We start from the raw sequence: 24,915 nt of genomic DNA on the forward strand, positions 1-24,915 counted from the left end.
TCTTCGCTTTCTGCCATAAGGGTGGTGTCATCTGCATATCTGAGGTTATTGATATTTCTCCCTGCAATCTTGATTCCAGCTTGTGCTTCTTCTAGCCCAGTGTTTCTCATGATGTACTCTGCATGTAAGTTTAATTAGGTCGCATCCATTTTTATTTTCATTACTCTAGGAGGTAGGTCAAAAAAGATCTTGCTGTGATTTATGTCAAAGAGTGTTCTGCCTGTTTTTTCTAAGAGTTTTATAGTGTCTCACCTTACATTTAAGTCTTTAATCCAGTTTGAGTTTATTTTTGTGTATGGTGTCAGGAAGTATTCTAATTTCATTCTTTTACATGTAGCTGTCCAGTTTTCTCAGCACCACTTATTGAAGAGGCTGTATTTTCTCCTTGTATATTCTTGCCTTTGTCAAAGATTACATATATACAATGGAATGTCACTCAGCCATAAAAAGGAACAAATCTGAGTCTTTTGTAGTGATGTGGACGGACCTAGAGTCTTTCATACAGAGTGAAGTAACTCAAAAAGAGAAAAACAAATATTGTATATGAACACATGTATGTGGGAGCTAGAAAGATGGTACAGGTGAACCTATTCGCAGGGCGGGAGTAGAAATGCAGACATAGAGAACGGACATGTGGACACCACCGGGGGAGGGGAGGGGAGAACACATTGGGAGATTGGGCTTGACATATCACTACCATGTGGAAAACAGAGAGCAGGTGGGAAGCTGCTGTCTAATACAGGGAGCTCAGCTCCGTGCTCTGTGATGACCTAGAGAGGTGGGATGGGGGCGTGGGAGGGAGGTTCGAGAGGCAGGGGATACGTGTATAGGTACAGATGATTCACAACGAACACAACATTGCAAAGCAATCATACTCTAATTTTCAAAAAAGGACATGCTAGCTTCCGGCATTCTGGGGGGCCGTGCCATCCTGGGTAGGGTCTGGAGTCACTACCTGGGACCAGGATATTCTCACACATCTCAACAATACAGACTCAGTTTAAAGGGACGAACGACTTTCTGATTCAGTAGCCAGTAAAAACAGGAACCCTGATTTAGACAAGAATTTATTTTCTGGACTACGTGTTTGCCATAGATTAAAATTAATATAATTTAATTCACATACAAAGACAACTATGGAGGGACTACCTGGATACAGTGTGACCTGGGGTAGGTGGACTAACTTAGGGCACAACACACTCAGGCCTGAGCAGACACCAGCTTGCTCATACCAGAGAAGTAGGATTTCTCTCTTTCGCTCATCATTTCAAAATGTAGTGGCCTCCTGCAGAAGTTGCACTCGGCTGAGGAATGTGGCTTGAGTTCCAGCCCAACTCGCTTCCATGTGGCCAGCAGATTATCTGTGAGGAGAAAGTTTTTTAAAATTAGAGGAAGTACATACCCAGGACAAATGGAAATATATGTCCTCAATAAAAACTTGTACACAAGTGTTCACAGTAGCATTCTTTCTTCTTTTTTCTCATGATAGTCAAAAAGTGGGAACAACCCAAACGTCCACCAGTTGATGGATAAACAAAATGCGGTATATCTGTACTGAGAATTATTTGGTAGTAAAAGGGAATGAAGTACCAACTCAAGCTACAACATAGATGAAACCTTGAACACACTGTGTTGTGCAATAAACCAGGCATAAAGGGCCATATATTGTACGATTCCATTTACATAAAGTGTTATGTATAGTGAAGTTCACAGACAAAAACTGGATCAGGGCTGGGATGTGGCTGCTAAGTGGTGTAAAGTTTCTCTCTGAGGTGATAAAAACATTCTGGCATCAGAGTGCTGACGGTTGCATACCATTAACTTAAAAACCGCTGAACTACGTATTTTGAAAGGTTAGAATTTGAGATATGTGAATTCTATCTTAATAGGCTGTTACTTAAAAAATAGAGAAAACCCAGGTCTGGCTTTACTTTATACCTTTCAGAGAAGTTGCTCCCACAGGGCTCCACTGTGCGGAATGGCTCGTTCCTTGCGGAGTAGCCCTAAAGGCTAGAGGTGGGGAAACCACCGTGGGCGGCGGTGGAGGCTCAGGAGGGCAGCACACCTCCCAGGCAGAGGCAGCTATGAGCAGCCTGTTCAGTCTCTGCCTTCATGTGGACGCGGGGGAAAGGACTGGGTTATACAGAACTGTGAGAGTCTGAAATGCTGACCAGAAGGGGTTAGGTGTGAGTCAGTTTTCAGAGAAGAGAGAAGTGCAGAGCTGAGCTCTGGAGGCCGGGGCAGGCTCAGGCTGTCAGGTACCTCTCCTGCCCAGCCACCACCGGGGGTCCCTGAGTCACACAGACAGAGGCATCGATGGGAACACTGAGCAGATCAGCAGGCTCCCTCAGTGCTTCCCATCAAGTGGAGCAAACGACTAAACGTCTTTCACACTTCTGTACCACCTGAGAATATTCTTAATTACTTGGAAAAAGAAGAGACAAATCTGAATGGCTTGAGTTATAAATGCTGCAGACAGCTTCACGCCACTCTCCCTCGGGGCTCTGGCAGCTCCCTGGCTACTCACCCACAAAGTAGCTCATCATCTGCGGCGTGTGGTGGGGCGTGGGGGCGATGCGCAGCAGCTCCTCACCCCGGGGCACTGTGGGGTAATTGATGGCTTGGACGTAGATATTATGTCTAGTCATTAGTTCATCACAGACCTCCGTGTTTTTAGCGGCATCTGCCACCTAAGATTGATAATAACAGAAGATAAGGCTGGAACCAGACAACAGAGACTAGTCGCACGCATGTCCAAGTGGCTTGGGCTTGAGTTGCATATGCAAACCTGGCAGAGAGGCAGAGTGCTGCCCCGACACCTGCAGTTTAAAGGGTTGTTCACCACAGATCAGAGAATGAAGCCATATTAGAAGTAACTTTCACACTGATCTCCCTCCCAGGCTCCAGAGGGGGGAAGCGGGAGCTCCCGTGAGCCTATTGTGATGGCAGTGGATGTGTGCACCCTGGGGATGAAGGCAGCTTTGGTGATACCAGCTCTGCTACTCAGACGAATTCAACCGTGACGCCAACAGGCTGCCCTTTGTAGCAGGCAGAGCAAGACCTATGTCACAGTGAAATGAATAAAAAGCCATACTTCAGAGCTAGCCAAGCTCCAGCTTCTAGAGCTTCCCAGACACAAGCTCTGTGTTTACCCTGTCAAGGCTAGTGCGCTGGAAAAGGAACCTCTGCTCCAGCCTGCTGGGCTCAAAGGCTACATTCTCATTGTTGAAGTCAGCCAAAGGCAGAAACATGGCAGACGGCCACTGGCTACAGCCCTTTGCCCCAACAGTCACCCTGCCCAGCCCAAGTTCAGGAAGGCGTGAACCAGAACATCTCCTGGTCAAGTGCAGAGGCCCAGCCCCCAGCAAGTCCAGTCACAGACAGGTCATTACCCGGACAGGGATGATGTGACTGGGGCAGTGGACCACTGGCAGGCCGGCATCCATCAGCATCTGCCTCATGAGCTTCACATTGCGCTGGTGTTGGCGGCGAAGTGCCCGGCCCTCAGCGCTCCTCAGGATCCGCACAGACTCCAGCGCTCCAGCCAGCAGCATGGGCGGCAGGGAGGTGGTGAAGATGAAGCCCGCTGCATAGGACCGGACGGTGTCGATCAGGGAACTCGTGCTGGCAATGTACCCTCCAACGCAGCCAATGGCTTTGCCTAGGAGGAGACAGGTTCATTGATTACAGCGACTGCCCTAAGTGTGCACAGCCAGGCGCTGCAGAGCCTCAGAACACTTACTCTTCTCTCTCCCCTGTTTGTCCTAAGACTCAAATCAAGGGGCAGCAGCCCATTTCCAAAAGGGAAAAAGCTGAGAGTGTTACAAAGGGGTCTTGCCCAAAGTCAAATGGCCAAGCTGGTGTCTGAACAGGATCAAAGCACAGGTCTCCAGACCAGGTCTGGCACCAGCGGCTGGTCCCAGCGTGCCTAACACTGAGTGCCACCTCCCCTCTGTCTTCCCTTCCCACCCAGGGCGGCTGCATCCCCCGCACTCTGCACTGCACCTGCTCTGGACGGGGTCCAGCTGGGTGCTCACTGTGAGTGTTACCCTTGAGGCCAGAATGTCAGCCAGCTAAAGACACTAACTTGTTTTGGCAGGACTGGTATTAATTTCTACTTAAGTAATCACAAAACTCCAACAAGGAGTGTTTGCTGGATAAACATGAAAACTCAGACCCTGTTATGGTTGATTTAGGGCTGGCCTCATTTTTCAGTTCTTCATGAGTTCCCTTACATAATCAGTATCTCAGATTTCAAAATTAAGGACTCCAGGAGAGTCCTCCTCGATCTTAAACATTATGTTCTGTAATTAACATTCTTGCTTCAACCCCACACATGGCTGGACTGGTATAAGCTGTCACAATGGAAAATTTTTCTCTCCAGCCCTTTTCATCTCTCAGGAACCACACCTTCAAAGGGCCCATGCCATGAGAGCTCTTTACAAGAAAAGGGCAGCTGGAATTAGGACACTTGAACAAGAGTTCTCCTGGCAGGGCTCTGCCCCAAGAACCCCAGGCTCTCCTGGTCTGCACGACGTCCTCATGCCCCTTGACGGGGCTGAAGGACACTCTTTTTTGCTTGCCATCCTTTACAAGGTGCAGGCTGTAAAGTGGCATTTTAGCCAGCCAGTGCATGTGTCTACAACTGCTTTACTAACTTCTGAAATTCTCAAATTTGTATAGATGACATTTTTATTTCATAGACGAAGAGAAGGCCTATAGTAATTGTCTGAATACTGTTCACTTATATTCTTCAAACTGAGGTGGGGTCTACTGTTACCTCCATGAGGAAACTGAGGCACAGAGAAGTTAACCGCCAATCCAAGGTGCCACCAATAGTGAGTTACACAGGCAAGACTTACACCCAGCAGGCAGCATGGCTATGGAGTCTGGAGTTGCTCCAAGAGACGCTGCCTCCCAACTAGGAGGAGCAGAGGATATACAAAGACACTGGGTGAACTGGACTGTTCCCACGCGCTAGCGACAGAGCTCAGCACTTCACCACACAGCACCTGAGCCGGTAGCTCCAGGAGAACAGCACTGAAATTCTTCCTTTTGATTTCTTTTTAATATAAGGGAAGAATCTGATGCACAGACAGTAAAAGCTATTGCCACGGTGTATACCTAGAGCCACAACTGTGTTTGGAATGAGCTCAGAGGGCAACAAATGGTACTTCTGTCATGTTAGGCCATGAGATTTACTTTGATTCTGCGGGCCAGGCCTCCACAACTCAAGGGATTCTGCTAAGCTGTGCCACTCGCTGAGAAAATAAAAACTTGCTCAAGAAAGTGACCCAGGCTTTAGATGCTATCAGACCATCCCCTCACCTGACCCATTAGACCAGCAGTCCTTGGTTTTGTTGTTTAGTTGCTAAGTTTTGTCCGACTCTTTTGCAACCCCATAGACTAGTCCCCAGGCTCCTCTGTCCATAGGATTTCCTAAGCAAGAATACTGGAGTGGGTTGCCATTTCCTCCTCCAGGGGATCTTTCTGACCTAGGGATGGAACTCTAATCTCCTGCATTGGCAGGTGGATTCTTTACCACTGAGTCAGAATTTAGTATGGATTACAGACTCTGCAGAGCACACATACCAAGTGTTCCAGAAATTATGTCCATTTTTGGCATAACTCCATCCCGATCGCCAATCCCTCCGCCTTGTGGCCCATAGAGCCCCACTGCGTGGACCTCATCCACAAAGGTGATTGCTCCAAACTCGTGGGCCACGTCACACAGCTCTTCCAGCGGGCACACTGCTCCTGAGGAGAGACCACAGACCATGCTGAAGCACTTGCTGTCTCACAGATTTCTGTTTTGGTAAGGGTTAGAACACAATCACTTACCTTCTAAGATATTTTTAGTATTGGGGAAAGCAATGAACTTCCCCCAGTTTCTGGACTGTTTTGAGATCTGGAGCTTAGTAAAAGCCAAAGTAGAATATCTACAATCACCCAAATCTATAGTGTCCCCCAACTACAAAATCCTGGCAGAAAGTGAAAAGAAAAGAAACTACAAAAATAACATCATGCTTTTAAGTTCAGGCCTTGTTTTCATTAAAAGTTTTCAGGCTGGCCTCTAGATAGACTTACCGTCCATTGAGTGGACAGTTTCAAAGGCGACTATCTTGGGGACAGCAGGGTCGGACCTCTGCAGCAGTTCTCGGAGGTGGCTGACATCGTTGTGGCGGAAGATGTACTTTGGCACTCCGCTGTTCCGAATCCCTTGGATCATGGAGGCATGGTTCCCAGCGTCAGAGTAAATCTCACAGCCTAACAAGACAAAAAATGTGCTTTATTGCCATCTGTACCAAAGCCAGATTATTTTCTCAACAGTCAAGGACAACAGACTGCCCTGAAAATGCTACTTTGCCCTGTAGGAAAAAGACCCCGCATGCCAGTTTCTTTCTGGCAAAATAACTAACTAGTGCTTCTCCTCTGAAAGGGCCCATAGATATAAAATAACCCAGTGGCACGCAGTTAATCTGCTTTTAAATCTGGCCCCCTCACTCCAAACTCAATCAAAAGATGATTAAGAGAATTCTCCAAAAGATTTTCTTGGAATACAAAGCACACTGGAAGCAAATACTGTAAGGACAAGCCCTGCAAGTCTGATTCTTCATTGTTATCATGTTCTACCAGAACTCAGAATGTAACACTTCATGAAGTGTTAACTCAGTTAACACTTCATGCTCAATTCAAGAACAAATGCTCCCAGTTCCTAGCGTATCTCTTGAGTGGTTTTGGTCTTTTTTGTTATCTTCCTGTTATTACTAAGAAACCCAGACAATTCTAAGGCACCCACAGCAGGCTTCCTACCTGGCATCATCTTAGCCAGAGTGAAGAGGGTCGAGTCATTGGCCACAAAACATGAGGAGAACAAGAGTGCAGCATCTTTTCCATGGAGGTCAGCCAGCTCCCGCTCCAGGTCCACATGGAATTTACTAGTTCCAGAAATATTTCTAGTACCCCCTGCTCCAGTACCATGCTGTTTCAAAGTATCTCTTAAAAAAAAAAAAGCAGACAGAAAATAAATCTCATGGTTCTGAATACTACAAGAACAGTTCCTCCCGCTAGGATCCAGGAGACTGAAACTGATGTTGATGTAGCACTTCTTTCCCTGTGAATATGTGGCCAGAAGTTTCAATCACTTCCTGTTTAGATTGGGTGGGAGAAAGTCTCAACACCAGGGTGATGATGCCTCTGGGAGGATCAAGAGCAAGTGTCCACTTATCAGTCTGAGTTGAATTTAGTTAATTTATGAAGGTTTCTTTTCTCTGACAAACATCTCTTTCTCCAATAACATGACCTCAGGCTCTAGAGGGACATCTTGACTAATTGTCAGTTATACCCTCTGCGAACCAGTCCCATAATCTTAGGCTGTCTCTATTATTAAACCTCAGACTGGGCTCCCTAAAACCTCAGACTGGGCTCCCTCTGGCAAGCCTCCTTGGGGAATTTGGCCAGCAACTCTCTCAGGTGTCCTTAACCATGGCTAACCTCCTGAAGGACATGAATGACGGGCTCTACCATCCCACTGCTCCTCAATTTGTATTTCTCCATCCACACTACAAGGCAGGGCACGTATGTGCAAGACTGCTTGGTGTAAGAGGGGTCTTTGCTTATGGAGAAGTAGGAAGTGAGCAGACATGTAGTCAATGAGCCCAGAAATTTGAACCCTTGCATGAAGAGGAGCTCCATCAACTACTTACACGTTACGGTTCCTCTAAAATTAATGTGTACATATTTTTAAAGGCTAAAAATTTAGCCTTTAACATTTTCCCCTATAAAAGATCCAATCCCTGTAAATTATCAATGTCTCGCTAAGTCATGCCAGTGGTATCTGAAAGCTGAGAGCTACTTACATGACGGCTCCACACACCCGTGGGTGGCGACTCATTCCTAGGTAGTCATTGCTACACCAGACAGACACCTGCTTTTTGCTGATGAGAGAGTCCGAATAGTCATCTGCCATGGGGAAGAACTGCGCCTTCCGGTTCACAGTTTTGAAAACTCGATAGCTATGGTCATTTTTTTTCTCATCAATTTTCTTCTCAAAGAAACGATCATACTGAAAAGTGCAAACAGCTAAAAACCAAACAAAAGATGGTACAATCTGATGGTTAAAAAGCACATCTAGGCTTTGGTGGAAGACCTGGGTTCCCATCCCAGCTCAGTCACTTGGCAGTAGGGAGGTTCTAGACAAATGAAGGAAGTACTCATCTGGGCAAGAAGACTGTGTGTCTCTCCAAGGACACTGTATGTGCCAAGCATTTAACATAACCCCCCCCCCCCCGAATAGCTCAGTTGGTAAAGAATCCTCCTGTAATGCAGGAGACCCCGGTTTGATTTGTGGGTCAGGAAGATCCCCTGGAGAAGGGAAAGGCTACCCGCTCCAGTAGTCTGGTCTGGAGAATTCCATGGACTGTATACGCCACAGAGTTGCAAAGAGTCGGACACGACTGAGCGACTTTCACTTTTCACTTTTCGTGAGCAGACAGTAGGTGCTAAGAAGGAGGAGGCAGGCTCTCAACTGGACTGGCATTTACTATAGCCAAGAGCATCAACCTGCATCAAGCAAGGGGCATGGTTTTTTTTTTTACTTAATTTGGCTGCACTGGGTCTTATTAATAGTTGTGGCATGCAGAATCTTCCATCTATTAGTTGTGGTATGAGGGATCTTTAGTTGAGGCGTGTGGGATCTAGTTACCTGACCAGGGACGCAACTCAGGCCCCCTGCCTTGGGAGTGCTAAGTCTTAACCACTGGACCACCAGGGAAGTCCCAGGGACGTGGTTTTTAATCCTCAACTCACCATGCAATTATATGTTTAATCTGATGTATGTTTAAGTTATAAACTGTCTTGCACTGGGAAAATATCAAGGAGACTCACATTTTGGCAAGTTATCTTGAAGAAGGTGGGACACTCCTTCTGGTCGTTGCTTTCGCATGATATCCTGAAAGTTCTTAAACAGTCCATTCAGCTCCCCTCCTTCAGTCTTCACATTAATCACACTGGGATTCACTGAGGTTTGGGCAACCTCTGGAATACAAGTAACAAGAGGCACAGGGGATCAGTGTTCTATTCTGAGTCCACAATACCTTCCAGACATATTGTCAAAAATGGCTTACTGCCTAGTTCATAAAAATAGCTCATCATAACCAAAGTGAGATGTAACTGAATATATGAAGCCTCTCTTCTTTAGTTACTGTTTCGTTTTGTTTTCAGAGCTACCAGCCAGCTTTGAGGAATATTAAACTCCAAAGCTTCCCCGCCCCGCCGGCTGGTTAGCATGCCTTTCCCACTGCACCCCCCAACCCTAACTGAGACAATTTTCTCTATAGAAAACACTTCCAGCCCTTTGATCATTTCTGCTGGTGGGGTCTCTTGGGGACCTTGTGTGTTCCATGGATATAGCAACAAACGGAATTAAGGCTTCCACACAGCTACCACACTAACACAGCTTGGGAGTCCTCAGACCAGCACTAACTGCAGTAACACTGTTTTTTCCCTTTTATTCCACCAGATGATGGGAAAGAAACACAGGGCAACCAGTAACAGTTTATGTTTGCGGGGTATTTTCAGAAATTAAAGAGTTACTGTAAAAGCTGGTCACACCCTACACAACACACAGAGAAAAGAAACTCCCACGTTTTACCACACAGTCCCCTATCCAGATGAGCTTTCTCCTCGGCCCTAGAAGAGGAAGATGCTGACACAAATACTCCTTTAGTAATAGCTCAGACAAATCTGAGGGTACAATGGAGCAGAAGGACCTCTTCACTCTTGTGAGGGTCCCTGTCATGTTTACCTTCCCTCACGGCATGCATCTCCTGCACATCTTCCTGAAGCGCCAGGCTGGCTTTTCGGAAGACACTGCTGCCGCCCTGGCTCATCTCGGCTGCCAAGAAAGGGCATTTGCTCCCAGTGCCCTGGCTCGAGGCAAGGGAAGGGTGTCCAGACGGAAGCTGCGTGCCATCTGTAATCTGCTGGGACCCATCAAGAGCCTGCTGCGATCCGTCAGGAACCTGCTGCACCTCGGCTTTGGCGGTTTTATCCTCTGAGGGGGGAAACGGAAAAACTGAAGCACTGGATCTGGCCGCTCAGGACAGAGGCCCACTTGTTTCTTGAGTTGGATTATTTTCAGTAAATCTGCCCCAAATACACTCAGTATATTTCATGAGAGGACATACTCTTGAAGGTAACTGGAAGTGGTCATACAACTTTTTCTCTGCTAATATTTTCTAAACCAAAAACATCGGTTTAGATTCTTGACCAAAAAAGCTTACTGTTGCTTAACATATAAACTATCAGATTTCTCTAAATGGCTCAAAGAAGTGCATGACTTAACACAGTCGGCTGGGAATCAATTTCCTAGACTTCCCTCTCCCCTTGAGCAAATGTGTTCATCTTCCTCTGGAAGTCTTTCTTCATCATTCTGGGATACTCTTGTGAGTCATAGGCCAGGCTCACCTATAACTCGGGTAAGATGTCTCCATACAGTAATACAGTTTTTATTAAAATCTTCTAAAAGGAAAGTAAAAAAAAACCCCCAGATATGGGACTTTCCTGGCAGTCCAGTGGTTAGGACTCTGCATTTCCATTACAGGAGTACACAGGTTCAATCCCTGATTAGGGAACTATGATCTCGTATGCCATGTGGCATGGCCAAAAAAATTGCTTTCAAGTTCATTTCATTCACTATAAAAGTCATTAAATACATATTCATTGTAGGAAGTCTAGAAAAACAGAGTTCTATCATTCAAAACATAACCATTAAAAAAAAAAATAATACCCATTTCAGGACTTCCCTGGTGGTCTAGTGGCTAAGACTCCACAATTCCACTACAGGGGGCACAGGTTCAATCCCTAGTTGGGGAAGTTGCACATGCTGTGCGGTGTGGCAAAACAAACAAAACACCAGAAAACGAACAACCCCCGCCATAACCACTGCAGACAACTTGGCATATTAACTATCTTTTCCCCTTTTGAGCAAGTTTAGAAAAAGTTTTACTTATTCTGTATGTTGCTGAAGTGAAAGTCGCTCAGTCATTTCTGACTCTTTGTGACCCTATGGACTATGCAGTCCATGGAATTCTGGCCAGAATACTGAAGTGGGTTGCTGTTCCCTTCTCCAGGGGATCTTCCCAACCCCAGGATCGAACTCAGGCCTCCCCCATTGCAGGCAGATTCTTTACCAGCTGAGCTACCTCTACGCTTGTTTTAATATGCCCTTTTCATTATAAAGATCTACATAAGCTAGTAAATATTTTCTGAGTATCATCTGGGATGGTTACATGATAGTCTGTCAAGTGGACAAGTCACATTTTACTCAGCCAGGAATACAAGAGAAATCTATGGCTAGGACAGGCTGGTAAAACAGGGTTTTGATTGTTCAGTAAAAAAAAAAAGCCGTAACTAATTCCTAAACAAGGGTAAGGAGGGAAAAAAAGTCCTACAAAGGATTAAATCCTTTCTACTAAAAGAAAAAAAAACATTCTTTTCTTACAAGTTCACACCCAAAGAACATACCTAACAAGCCTATAGGGTAAATTATTCCCCAGAATTAAGTGGAATCTGAAAAGTTGAATTCTCTCCTGGAAAAGACAGACCAGAACTAAATCTCTGATCTCTTTATTAAAAACAAGATTTAAAAGTTAATATACAAAGTACAGATGTGTTAAAAAAAATTACTACTTTAACAAATGCTGTATGATTCCACTTAAGTGACATTTCTAGAGTAGTCAAAGTCAGAGAGAGAAGGTTCAATCATGTCTGCCAGGGCCTGGGGGAGGAAAATAGGGGGTGGAGTTAGGATTGAGTTGCCAGAGTTTCAGTCTGGGACAATGCAAAGAGTTCTGGACAATGGATGGTGGTGATGGCTGCAGAGCAATATGAATATACTTAATACCACTGTATACGTAAAAGTGGTTGCGATGGGAAGTTTTATATTATATGTACTTTGCCACAGTAAAAAAAAAAAAAGTAAAAAAGAGAATAAGGACAGTATGCTTGCATTTAGTTGGAGCTCTGTTACTGGTTCTGACCAATAGATGTTATGTGTTGCTTCCTGGCTAAAATACCCAAGAGCTGGTGGGGATCAGTGAGTATCTGATGATATTAGGAAACTGCATCATCTTTTAGGTGTGATAATGGTACTGTGATGGTGGTTTAAGAACTCATATCTTTTAAAGGTACAATACTGATATTTACAGAGGGAATTTCTGGAACCAGTTTCAAAATAGTACAGTGGGAGTAGACACGGTAAATGGGGACACAAGTGAAACAAAGTTGGCCATCATTGATTATTGTTGTTCAAAATTGAAATTTACTGTTATGAAAAGTTTTTAAAAGATGAGCTGGTTTGAGACCTTCTCACTTTCCCCTCAAGCAAGAGTGACCCAAAAGCCATCTATTTCAGAGGTAAAGCTTTAGGACACCAATGTGTGGAACACCAGGTCACTGCTTAGAAGACAATGGCCCTGATGACCCAAAGTGTGAACAAGATAGAAATCTTTTGTGTGTTAAGCCCCTGAGACTCAGGGGTTGCTAGATACCTCAGTGTAGCCTAACGTAACTGAAAAGCACACAGGCACAGCTGACTTTCTGGGCTTCCCTGGTGGCTCAGATGGTACAGAATCTGCCTGGAGAAGGAAATGGCAAGCCATTCCAGTACTCTTGCCTGGAGAATCCCGTGGAGAGGAGCGTGACAGGCTATAGCCCATGGGCTTGCAAAGAGTTGGACCCAATTGAGCAACTAACAGAGTTGACTTTGAAGATGGTTTAGTCTGGAATAGCCCACGTGGTCTGGAGCCAGACAAAAAGATAAAGTATAAGATAAGTGACTGCCTGAGACTTCCCTTATGGTCTAGTGGCTGAGACTCTGCTCCCCAATGAGGGAGGCTTGGGATTGATCCCTGGTCAGGGAACTAGATTTCACATGTTGCAACTAAGACCTTGGTGTAGCCAAATAAATAAGTGATTTTTAAAAAAAGGGGTGACTGCCTAAGTAATTAGCAGGAATTTGGGAAGGCATAGCACAGAGAAAGCAGTTGAGGGCAAAAGGCACAGGTCAGGCAACATAGCAAAGGCAAGGGAAAAAAAAAAAGAAAAAAAAATCACAACTTTAGAAGTTACAGGCTTCTAGATTCCAACTTTACAGAAAGATTCCAAAGATTCTTAGCCTTACGTGAATGAGACACTGACAGACTCCCAACAGATACCAACATGCAACCCATAAGGTGGAACACTGGCCACTGTTTCACCTTTAAAGATGTGAAAACTAAAAGTGCCTACTTTGTGGGGTTAGGATGATGAGTCCATGAGATAATCTATGCAAAGAACTGAGCCTGGCACAGAGTAACCCCTCAGCATGATCCTCATCAGCACTGTGTACCAGAACTGCTTCCAGGGTTATAACGAATGCAGACATCCCGCCACCCTCTACTTCACTGCTAATGACACTTACTCTCATTAGCTGGAGGGGTTTCTGTGACCTGCTGGCTGAGTACTGCTGAAGTGGACAGGGCCCGAGGGGCTGGCTTGGCCCCAATTTCCATCATCTTAGGGCAGTTTTGGGCATAGAACAATAGAGATTTGCCTGCCTTCTGCAGAAAGGCTTGAGGCACTCGAGATAAGAATGGGCAGCGACGAACAACAGTCTCCATCTCCCGGAGGTACACTGATCCTGCACAAAGATGAGGAGTGACACCAACACTTGTTAATATTTGTGCAAATACCACCCCAAGGTCACTGGATTGTCACCTGAAGTTTGTAGCAAGGGTACCTTGGGATACTAACGAGTCTCACTCAAAAATGTCTAAGGACAGCACTGATGAGGGGCTAAGAAGTGGTGACCACATGCAACCCAGATCACCATCTTCTTCATTCCCCAGCTACCTACAAAGGCACCTGCAAAGCTACTTTACCAAATACCGTAAATAATGATGATTAATAACCAAGGGGTTGGGACATGAGGGACAAGTCAGGAACAGGTTTGGGAAGTCAGAAGATCCTTGAGAAAGATGCACAGTGCAGATAAGACACCTTGGCACCCACCCAGGTGGTGAAGTGAGGCCAGGGAAGAAGCCACTGTCATCCATCCAAGCAGAGAGGACTCTTAGGGATCCTGATCTTCTCCTGGTCCCCACACACTCCCAAAACTCCCAAGAAGGCATCCAGTCCAGCCCTGGGTTCCTGAGGCCAGGATTTCCCCGAAGGTATGCCCCTACAGTTCCATGAACTGGGCATAACTGAGAAAGGAGAGGTGTACAGAAGGCCAAGGGTACAACGGGAAACGCCGCTTGGACTAACTGGGAAGAAAAGTGAAAGTGAAGTCACTCAGTCGTGTCCGACTCTTTGCGACCCCATGGACTGTAGCCTACCAGGCTCCTCTGTCCATGGGATTTTCCAGGCAAGAGTAGTGGAGTGGGTTGCCATTTCCTTCTCCAACTGGGAAGAAGCAAGGGTTAAAAAACGAGGGCCTTGGGTCTGGCGGAAAGCGGTGGTCCTGGGCAGGGGAGGTCAGAAGTTATGGGTAGAGGTGGGGGAGGAAGTGTCTAGGACTCGAGATTAACGAGGTGTCTAAGACAGGAATTCGGAAGCAGTAGGTTAAATGGGGAATGGCCGTTCGAAAGCGGTCGATTAAATGGGGAATGGCGGAAGGGGCCGATGTGGTAGATCGGGCACAAAAAAGGCTGACCCCAAGGTGGCGGGTGATTAGTGCGGTGGGGGATGGGGTCCCAACGGCTAGGGCAGCGGGGCGCCGGCAGGCAGGACACGCGGGGGTCGGGTTGCCCCAGGCGCACGAAGAGCGCGGGGCCCTCACCTGCGCGGGGACTCGGCGGAGGTGGCGGAGGCCGCAGGTACCCAAGTGAAAGCGCCGAACCAAGCCTTGCCCTTGTCTACGAGAATCCTCAGGCCGCGATCCCTGTCGTCCTAATATACACCCAGATGGGCAGCTGCGCATGCGCCATGGGCGAGCGCGGCCTCTGCGCAGGCGTGCCGCGGAAAGGGCGGGGCGAGGCGAGGGGGCGCTCCTCGGACTTGGGCGTGCTGGGGGTTTCCTGGGACTGCCTGTAGCGGGGATGAACTGCAGTGCTGGGGGCGGATACCTTCACCCCGCACCACCTTGCCGCTTCCCCCACCAAGTACCCCTATGCTTCAGAACCATTTGTGGGGCATCAAAGGGCAGAGTTGGGGGGGAAGCACCTCTAGGGCAACTGAGGGGTTATACGGCTATAAAAATAGGTGCCTTGGGTGTAGAGGAGAGGGGAAACTAGGAGTCCCAGACCAGGGCCTTAAGCAGTATCTGACACACCCAGGCTTGTTTTTATGTGGGTGGGAGTGGGGGAAAGAGAGGGACAGGGGAGGCTTCCTGGAGGAGATGGGACTGGGCTGACTGAAGCATGGTGTGATCCTGGGGGTGATTCCCAGGGACCTGGAGGGAGGGATTCGAGGAGCACAAGCGGAAGGAGACCTAGCCGTTGCACTTGTGGTCTGAGATAAAGGGACTTAACCTGATGTAGAGAAGGAGCACAAGGAACAGGGCTGGATGGAACCCACACAGTACGCACTGAGGGGGGCCGGCGGTGGAAGCATGGGGTCTGACCCGTAGTTGGGGATTGGCACATATTGATTATTTTTATTTTCCACTGTGGGCCGTCCGAAGTCCCTTGCTGGCCGCCCGGTCTGGGCACCATCCGGGTGACTCAGGGCTTTCTCCCAGAGTTCAATTGGCCCTACCTCCCTTGAGTCTCCCCCAGACCACACCTGTAGAGTACAGCTTGGCAAAGCCCTGTCAGGAACGCCAGCATGGCCTCCTTGCTCCACACCCTTCCCAGCTTAACTTGGGCTTGGTTGTGCTGGGCCTGCCCCAGGCTCAGGGTTGCTCTCCCCTTCTCCTGAGGAAAGGGCTGCCCAGGTACCTCCTTCCTCAGGTGGGCATTAATTAGAGGGACAAAGTCTAGAGTGATGGTGGCCAAGGTGTGTCCAGGTACTTCCCAGTTGCCTCTGTCTGAGGCTCCAGCCAGCTGCCAGGCAGGTGAAGGAAGTCAAACTGCAGAGGAGACACCAGGGTCCGAAGTGCACTAGGGCCAGTTCACAGGTCCAAGATGGGGGCTTTGCCTGGGAATCTAGGGCTCAACTCTGCCCCATCCTGCTGAGGGGCCCTGGGCAGTGCGCAACAGCTGGAGAGAATGTAAGTAAAAAGATCAGACTCAAGAAGTAGCCAGAACAGAGTAAACACGGTACTGAGCACTTTGCCCATCCCTGGGCCTCATTTCCCTATCTGAGCAATGGAATCATAATCCCCATTCTGCCTACCTTGTGGGGTTGTTTGATCAGAGGCAAAGCAGAAGCTGGAAGAATTGGATATTGGAGCTGGACATGGGTTCTAACCTCAGCTGGATCTTATTTGGTCTCAGGTAGGCCACAGCCTCTCTAAGGCTCTGTTCCTCCTTGTAAAGCTCTCCCAGCCTTGCCACTTGTGTTTGGCAGAGGGTCAGGTGAAGTCATGGTTTTCAGAGGCTTATTGTTTAAACCAACAAGTTTCCAGCCCTCTGGGAATTTCCTGTTTAATGGAAGGAAAGGTTAGGAAACAGAAAACTCCCACAGAAAGTGAAATAGGATGTTGTAAATAATTCCAGATGGAGGAAGAGGCTATTACTCCAACAGGCTCTGGAGGAGAGGGGAATCCCAGCCACGAGGAAGGCTTCCAGAAGAAAGGTACTGGCTGGAGAGGTGGGTGTCTGTGGGACTGCAAGACTTGTGGGTGAGGCATAGAGTGGGAAAACCCAGCTCTGTCCTGGAGGGCAGTATGAGTCAGCTTGAAGAGCTGGGCTGCAGGAATGCACCTAGGTAGTTAGATGACAAAGGCCACAACAGCCACATAGCTTCCCAGTACAAGGACTGAAATAATCAGACCCAGGAATCTGCATCTTAACCAGGCCTCCCTCCTGGTAATGGGACAGGGTAGCTTGAGGCCACATCTTGGGAAATGCTGCCTAAGTAGTTTCCAGATTGAGATCTTGCTTTTTTTTTTTTTAAAGAACTTTATGTATTTATTTTTAAAAACTTTGATGGCATTAAGTCTTCACTGCAGCATGCAGGCTTAGTTGTCCTGTGTCATTGGGATCTTAGTTCCCCGACCAGGGGTTGAACCCGTGTCCTCTGCATTAGAAGTCAGATTCTTACTTATTTATTGGCTGTGCTAGGTCTTCATTGCTCCGTGGGCTTTTTCTAGTTGCAGCGAGCAGGGTCTACTCTCTAGTTGTGGTGCGTGGGCTTCTCATTGCAGTGGCTTATCTTGTTGTAGAGCACAGGCTCTAGGGCGCGCAGGTTTCAGAAGTTGTACTACATGGGCTTGGTAGTTGCAGCTCCTGGGTGGTGGCTCATGGGCTTAGTTGCTCTGAGGCACGTGGGATCTTCCTAGACCAGGGATTGAACCTACATCTCTTGCATTGGCAGGCAGATTCTTTACCACTGAGCCACCAGGGAAGCCCTGGAAGGTGGATTCTTAACCACTAGACCACCATGGAAATCCCTGAGACCTTGCTAGAAGGGCACAGGTTAAAGCCATGAATTCTAATCTTGGATGTGCTACTTTTTGATTTTGGGGTCTTAGGGAAATTACCCCATGCCCTAAGCCTCAGTTTTTGCATCTGTGGAGTGAGAGTGCCCCTCTGTCTCAGTGGGTAGGCCCCGTTTTGACAGAGTTGAGATCCCTCTCCTGAGTTCAGCCTTCTTGCTCTCCTCTCCCTCCCTCTGCTTTTTCCTTCCCTCTCTTTCCCCCTCCTCACTGCTGTCTTGCCTCCCTCCTCAGAGCTGTGGTGTAAAACACTCATCTTATCACCCTGTTCCCGGGCAGGGGAGCCCAAGCCCCCGTAGTTCAGGCAAGGTCAGGCTCCATTCTGGGAATGGCGCTAGGACCCAGCCTCCCCGACTCTCCTGTCTGCGTCATCTTCACCGTCAGGGGCTGTTTCATCCCTTCCACTCTGTGTCCCAGGAGCTATTTTTAGCTGGGCCCCTCTATAAGGATCACGAAGCCCAGGGACCTTGAGCAAACTTCGTGCTTTCCTCTGGGCCTCAGTTTCCACATCTGCCAGCCAGGTGAGAAATCTTGCCAGCCTTCCTCTTGAGGAGACCCCAGTGGACATGGGACAGTTGTGAAGATGGGCAAAAGCTCCAGTCTGTGCTACTGATGCTCAGTGTGTCCTTGGCCTTGGGCCCGCAGTGCCCATTGGGGTGTCGGTGCCTATATGAAGAATGGTGGGTGAGGGGCCAGCCTTGTAGAGGTTCTGGAAACAGCTCAGCTCTGCCCTGGAGGGTTGGAAACACAAGCCTCAGGGTTCATAGTGATCGGGCCCAGGAGTTATGAAAGGAATTTGGGGATTGGCTGGGACAGGAGGATTCTGAAGCCCCCACCACTTGCCTTGTTCTGGTCCTTCCAGGCTCTGGCTTACCCAGGGCAGGCCTGGGCCTGGGTTTGTGAAGCCATCTGTGGGGCAGGGGGTGGGCTCCTATTGACTAGGGGGAGAAGGGGCCACAGTGGAGCAAAGCCATCAAATGCTCCAGGAGGCAGGTCTAGGGTGGTCCACAAAGAACAACACCCCGCACTCTGTTGAAAGAGAGCAAGAAATGCCCAAAAAAGCAAACACTTATCTTCCCAGAGAGCTCCAGAGGACCCCAGAATCTAGCCTTCCAGCCTAGTACCCACAAACTGTGGCCCAGACAAGTTCTGTTTGACCTACACAGTGCTTTTAAAAACGTGAGTTAGTTGGCAAGATGTAGCAATCCGGAGATTGTTAAACTGAAACTCGGACTTTTAGCTTCTCTTGAGGACTCTGCAGGCCTGGAGCCCCTGGGCTGGCTGAGGCAGGACCTGCTGTCTCCACTTTTCCACTAGTGCTCCCTCCAGTGGGTTCTCAACCCTGAGGACATGTGATGTCCAAGCAGTGACGGCTGTCTGACCTTGCAGACATCTGAGTGTGTGCCTGTAGCCCTAACCCATTTTAGAGCCCAGGTGACTAAGACTAGAGAGGGGACAGGACTTGCTCAGGGCCACACAGCAGGTGAAGTTTGGGTTGCAAAGGGAACCAGATGTAATGGTTCCTTGCTCTCTAGCCCACACGCTGGGCTCTTTTGCCCTCAGCCGCTGGAGGAGGGTCTGGGGTGGGGGGCTAGGGGAAGGATCGGACTGTCCAGAGGTGGTTCCCCAGAGCTTGTCCTCAGCTCCCAGCCCTGGCCTGCAGATCAGGCCTGAGCAGGCCCCCTGAGGTGACGGAGCAGTGATGGGGTGAAGACAGGGTGGAGCGAAGGGACCCGACTGAGCCCACCTCCTCTGGCCGGTGTTGGATGCACAGTGCGAAGGAGCCTCTCTCCCTGCCCTGAGCTTCTGAGGACACACCCTAAGAAAGGGACCATTACAGGCTGTGACTAGTGTGGACAGTACACAGGGACGGATGATGGCGGGAAGGAGGGGACCCACCTGGGACCTGGCATCAGGGAGGTACTGCCCTGATGGAATAGCCAGGCTCAGGGCCTCACACAGAAGGCTAGAGGAGCCTAGTGTGGATTGGGGAATTAAGGGGCGAGGGAGGCTAGAGGCAAGAGGGAGATGAGGGGGGTATGTGAGCTGGAGGTCAGAGTCCCATCCGACCATTACCAGAATCCCACTGTTACCAACTATGTGATTATCAACCAAGGCAAGGACCTTCATTTCTCCCTGGCCGTGCAGGCATCTAAAGGCCTATCCTGCTGCATTCTGACCCAAAGAGGGAGGAGCTGGAACAATGAGGGAGGAGGAGAGAGTGAGTGAGCAAGGCCGAGAGCAGTGGGGCTGGGTGGACCGGGGCAGAAGAAGGCTGGGAGGATGGCACTACCATGAACAAGTAGCAGCTCTGTTCGGATGCGGGGCCTGGTCCCCACGAAGAAGCCCTCTAGGCCGTCAGTGATTAGCCACATACACTGGACAGAAATTCAAGATGGTGAAGGAACTCTCCCAGGTCACACAGCCAGCAGGTGGAGAACAGGGCTGACCTGCTGGCCTTCTGCCTCCGATCCAGTGCCCCACCCCAGGGAGATTAAGGGAACTGGGAGGAACGAGGCTGGGACTATGTCTAAAGGTTTCAGCTCTCCAAAGAAGCCTTTCTGTACTTCTGGGTGTTGGTCCAGTTTGGTTGGGCTGATGGGAGTGCCCAGCCAAGGAGATGGCCCAGCCTGACCCTTAGAGGAAATCATCCACTTCCAGAAACCTCTGGGCAGCCAGCCACAGGCTCAGGAGGCAAGACTTCATTCTGACTGCACACACCAGCAACACTCTGCTCCTTCTCTGTCCCCCGCACTTGGGTCAGAGGGTCTGGCCTTGGCTGCCTGGCACTGGGGCTCTCAGCCTGCTGGTGGCTGCCTTCTGCCCTGCTCTCCTTGCTCCCTGGGGACCCTGGAGGCTGTAGGTTCTCTGCCCTCTACCCTAGAGCCCATCTCTGATGGGGAGAAGCAATACTCCTCTCTGCCTCTTCTCCCTGTTTCCACACCATTCCAGCCATCCTTTTTCAGGACTAACAGTGATTCCGTAAGACCAACCACCACTCTACTGAACTCTGGTCCCAGGCAGTTCTGTGCCTTTTCCTTTCTAATTCTCAGATGTGGAGTAGCCATCCGCAGCCCCGTTCTCAGATTGAAGGCAGACTCTTGTTTGTGTTCAACTCCCAGCTCCATCCCTCCGTTGGTTCCTTAGCCTTAAGCAATTGACACAGCCTCTCTGAGATTCAGTTTCCTCATGCACAAAAGGAAGTAATACATTATGTGGTGGTTAAATGTTATTTATCCGCCCAACTAGGTGATATTGCTTGTTGTTTAAACACCGATCTAGATGTGGCTGTGACATATTTTGTACATATGATTAACATCTGCAAATAAGTAAGGGAGGTTGTCCACAGTAATATGACTGGGCCTAATGCAGTCAGCTGAAGGCCTTGAGGGGAAAACCCGAGGTTTCCTGGAGCTGGACTTCTGTTGCAAGCAGTAATTTAGAAATTCTGCCTGAGTTTCCAGCCTCCCAGCCTGCCCTCCAGATTTTAGTTTTGCCAGCCCCCGCAGTCACATGATCCAGTTCCTTAAAATAAAATAAACCTCTCTTTCTCTCCCTCTCCATCTATGCTAAATATGTATCCTACTGGTTCTCTTTGGAGACCCCTGACTGGTATACTTTGGTGGACAAGGTTGACATGAGGACTCCCTGAAACACCACCCGCACCTGGAAACAGCATACAGTTAGTGTTAGCTACAGACAAGGGATTTGAGGTGTGGAGAGGTGACTTGTCCAGAATTTCAGGGCTGGAGTCAGGTCGAGCCAGGCCTATCTTCCCAGCTCTCTCAATGTGTCCTTGTCTTGTCACCCACCTCCTTGCCTTGATCCTCAAGTCAAGGTGCCCACAGGGCCTTTGGTGACTCCCTCTCTCCTGGGATTCCCTTTGGGTTTAATTAGAGCCCTTAAGTCCCTGTCGGGGGTGAGACCAGAGGCGTTGCTGGGGCCTGACTGATACTGAGTTAGCTGATCCTTGTGCAAGACTAGCAGTCTTGTGACACGTCAGCCGTCACCAGCCCTCGAACTGCGGTGGCCCTGCTGTGGCTCTTAGAGTCGTTATGAGTGAAATCAACCAGGAGTGATGGCTAAACACCCACCCCTTCACCTTGGGGAAGACTTCTGTGCCACACTCCATACTTTGCAGACCTTGCAAGCTCATCTCTTTGCAGCATAGACCTGAATCAGCAGCACAGAGCCCCACAGGGGCCTGATGGGGTGGGACAGCATGGGCCCTGTGCCGCCGGGGCTCAGGCACAGCCCCGTCTTAGCTGCAGCTATGGTCATTCTCAGGAACACAGCCCTCTGTGGCCAGGCCTTCTTCCCATTTACTCCAGAAAAGCCTCATATCCAGATTTTGACGTGAGCACTCTGAATTCTTGTCTTGTTTTTTTTTTAATAGCGAAACCCTGTTTATTTGAATAGATAATATTTGCTTATGCCGAAAGTGCAAATAGCATGGTTCAGGGTAAACCGTGAACATTCCCCTCATACAGGTCTTTCTGCAGACACTGCCACTGCTCTTAGGTTCTCATGGGTCCTTCCAGAAAGATTCCACTCATTTACTCAACATTTATCAGTTGATCGTCTACTACGTGTCGAGTGCTGCACTTACGGAACATAGTCCTTTTTGCTCTTTGTACTTAATACTAATAACTTGGAGAGAGCCCTGTCAGTGATCAGGGCGTGCCCATCCTTTTCCATGACTGAGTAATACTCCACCACACTGTTGCTTATCGTTCACCCACATAGCCCTTACCGATTGTTTGGTGGTTTTCAGTTGGTTGCACCCACAGACATCCTCATATGGGGTGAGGACATCTGTGGGATATTTAGAAATGAAATCACTAGGTCAAAGGTCAAATAGAAGGTGAAAAGCTTTGTTTTTTATTCAAGTTTTTAATTTTATATTAGAGTATAGTTGATTTACAGTGCTGTGTTAGTTTTAGGTGTACAGCAAAGTGAGTTAGTTATACATGTATATGTATTATTCTTTTTCAGATTCTTTTCTCATGTAAGTTATTACGGAGTGTTGAATAGCGTTCCCTGTGTTCTACATCAGGTCCTTGTGGATTATCTGTTATATTAATGTGTATGTGTTAATCCCAACCTCCTAACTTATCCCTCCTCCTCTTTCCCCTTTGGTGACCATTAGTTTGTTTTCTGTGTTTCTTTTTTTTATAATTTTGTTTATTTATTCATTTATTTTTGGCTGTGCTGGACCTTCATTGCTGTGCATGGGCTTTCTTTAGTTGTGATGTGCAGGCTTCTCATTGTGGTGGCTTCTCTGCTGCAGAAACAGGCTCTAAGGTGTGCGAGCTTCAGTAGTTGCAGTTCCTGGACTCTCGAGCACAGGCTCAATACTTGTGGCACTTGGGCTAAGTTGCTCTGCAGCGTGTGAGATCATCCCAGACCAGGGACTGAACCCGTGTCCCCTGCACCAGCAGTGGATTCTTTACCACTGAGCCACCAGGGAAGCCCTCAAACATTTGTTTTCTAAGTCTGTGAGTCTGTTTCTGTTTTGTAAATTAGTTTATTTGTATTGATTTTTTTTTAGAATTCACATAAAAGTGTTATCATATGATATTTGTCTTTCTCTGTTTGACTTCACTTAGTATGATAATCTGTAGGTCCATCCATGTTGCTGCAAACAGCATTATTTCATTTTTTATGGCAGAGTAATATTCCATGGTACCACATATATGTAGTATACACATATATATATGCACCACATTTTATTTATCCATTCATCTGTTGATGGGCATTTAGGTTGCTTCCATGTCTTGGCTACTGTAAATAGTACTGCAGTGAACATTCAGTTCAGTTCAGTCGCTCAGTCATGTCCGACTCTTTGCAACCCCATGAATCGCAGCATGCCAGGCCTCCCTGTCCATCACCAACTCCTGGAGTTGACTCAAACTCATGCCCATCGAGTCGGTGATGCCATCCAGCCATCTCATCCTCTGTCGTCCCCTTCTCCTCCTGCCCCCAATCCCTCCCAGCATCAGGGTCTTTCCCAGTAAGTCAACTCTTCGCATGAGGTGGCCAAAGTACTGGAGTTTCAGCTTCAGCATCAGTCCTTCCAATGAACACCCAGGACTGATCTCCTTTAGGATGGACTTGTTGGATCTCCTTGCAGTCCAAGGGACTCTGAAGAGTCTTCTCCAACACCACAGTTCAAAAGCATCAATTTTTCAGCGCTCAGCTTTCTTCACAGTGAACATTAGGGTGCATGTATTTTATGGTTTTCTCTGGATATATGCCCAGGAGTAGGATTGTTAGGTCAAATGATAGCTCTATGTTTCATTTTTTAAGGAAGCTCTGTTCCCCATAGTGGGTACACCAATTTACATTCCTACTAATAGTGTAGGATGATTCCCTTTTCGCCACACCCTCTCCAACATTTATTGTCTATAGAGAAGGTCAAAATCTTTGATTCCAACTTTGCTTTTTCTCTCATATAGAATTGTCTGCCCTGTTATAAACAACCTCAGATTCTCAATGGAACGAGGTAGTTTTCAGGAAATAGATAAATAGGTTTACATATTCAGTAAATACTTATTGTGCACCTATTGTTTACTGGGCGTTGAGCTAGGTTCCAGGGAGGCAGCCCAGCTCTCATGGAGTGAACAGTCTAGCAGGGGAGACAGATGTAAACACAAGCCCATCCAAACACATGATCATGTGAGAGTGGGAGCTCACAAGGGTGTTCTGAGTGGCCAGAACAGGGGCTGCTTTATCTGGGGATTTGGAAAAGCCTCATGAGGATGGGACGTTCCGTGTAAGTCCTGAAGAATGAGAAGAGGCAACCAAGTGTTGGTTGGGCTGGAGCAGGCCGGACTGGGGATCCATGATCTTGGTTGTCTCCAGCTCTAGTCACTACGCTTCATGATGTTGTTGTTGTTCAGTTGCCAAGCCATGTCCGACTATTTGCGACCCCAAGAACTGCAGCATGCCAGGCTTCCCTGTCCTTCACCATCTCCCGGAGTTTGCTTGAACTCCTGTCCGTTGAGTCGGTGATGCCATCCAACCATCTCGTGTCACCCGCTTCTCCTCCTGCCTTCAGTCTTTCCCAGCATCAGGGTCTTTTCCAGTGAGTCGACTCTTCTCATCATGATGTGGGCAGATGGAAATATCACCTGTTATGCCAGGCACCAAGGAAGTGTTGGATACGTCTCATCGTATTACTGTCATTATAGTAAAATGTGAATGAGGAGGCATGGATGAGAAGTTGGGGCTAGTGGGCAGTGCTCAGAGATGGGCTTGGGCTCTTTAGGCCTTTGAGGACCCTGAGGAAGGCCGATGGGGAGGAGCTAGAAGGCCTCCAAGCCCTTGCTGAA

The 24,915-nt window shown here is 48.1% G+C and overlaps 1 protein-coding gene across 2 annotated transcripts; it reads right to left on the reverse strand.

Annotated features, from left to right (window-relative positions):
• Positions 1–1,049: 1,049 nt before the first annotated feature.
• ALAS1 (5'-aminolevulinate synthase 1) lies at positions 1,050–14,978 on the reverse strand. Of its 2 annotated transcripts, XM_061128449.1 has the most exons (11): positions 14,822–14,978; positions 13,463–13,681; positions 9,806–10,054; positions 8,887–9,036; positions 7,860–8,082; positions 6,814–6,998; positions 6,088–6,267; positions 5,593–5,757; positions 3,393–3,661; positions 2,528–2,690; positions 1,050–1,361 (listed from the first exon to the last, which is right to left on the reverse strand). In XM_061128449.1, the coding sequence occupies exons 2-11, from the start codon at positions 13,659–13,661 to the stop codon at positions 1,201–1,203; spliced, it is 1,944 nt and encodes a 647-aa protein (XP_060984432.1). In that variant the 5' UTR covers positions 13,662–13,681; positions 14,822–14,978; the 3' UTR covers positions 1,050–1,200. The 2 variants fall into 2 exon arrangements, with proteins under 2 accessions (XP_060984432.1, XP_060984435.1); XM_061128452.1 differs by lacking the exon at positions 13,463–13,681 and having other exon boundaries at positions 14,822–14,963.
• Between the last annotated feature and the right edge of the window lie 9,937 nt (positions 14,979–24,915).

This window comes from Dama dama, chromosome 24, assembly GCF_033118175.1.
Source record: "Dama dama isolate Ldn47 chromosome 24, ASM3311817v1, whole genome shotgun sequence".
NCBI classification, from domain to species: domain Eukaryota; kingdom Metazoa; phylum Chordata; class Mammalia; order Artiodactyla; family Cervidae; genus Dama; species Dama dama.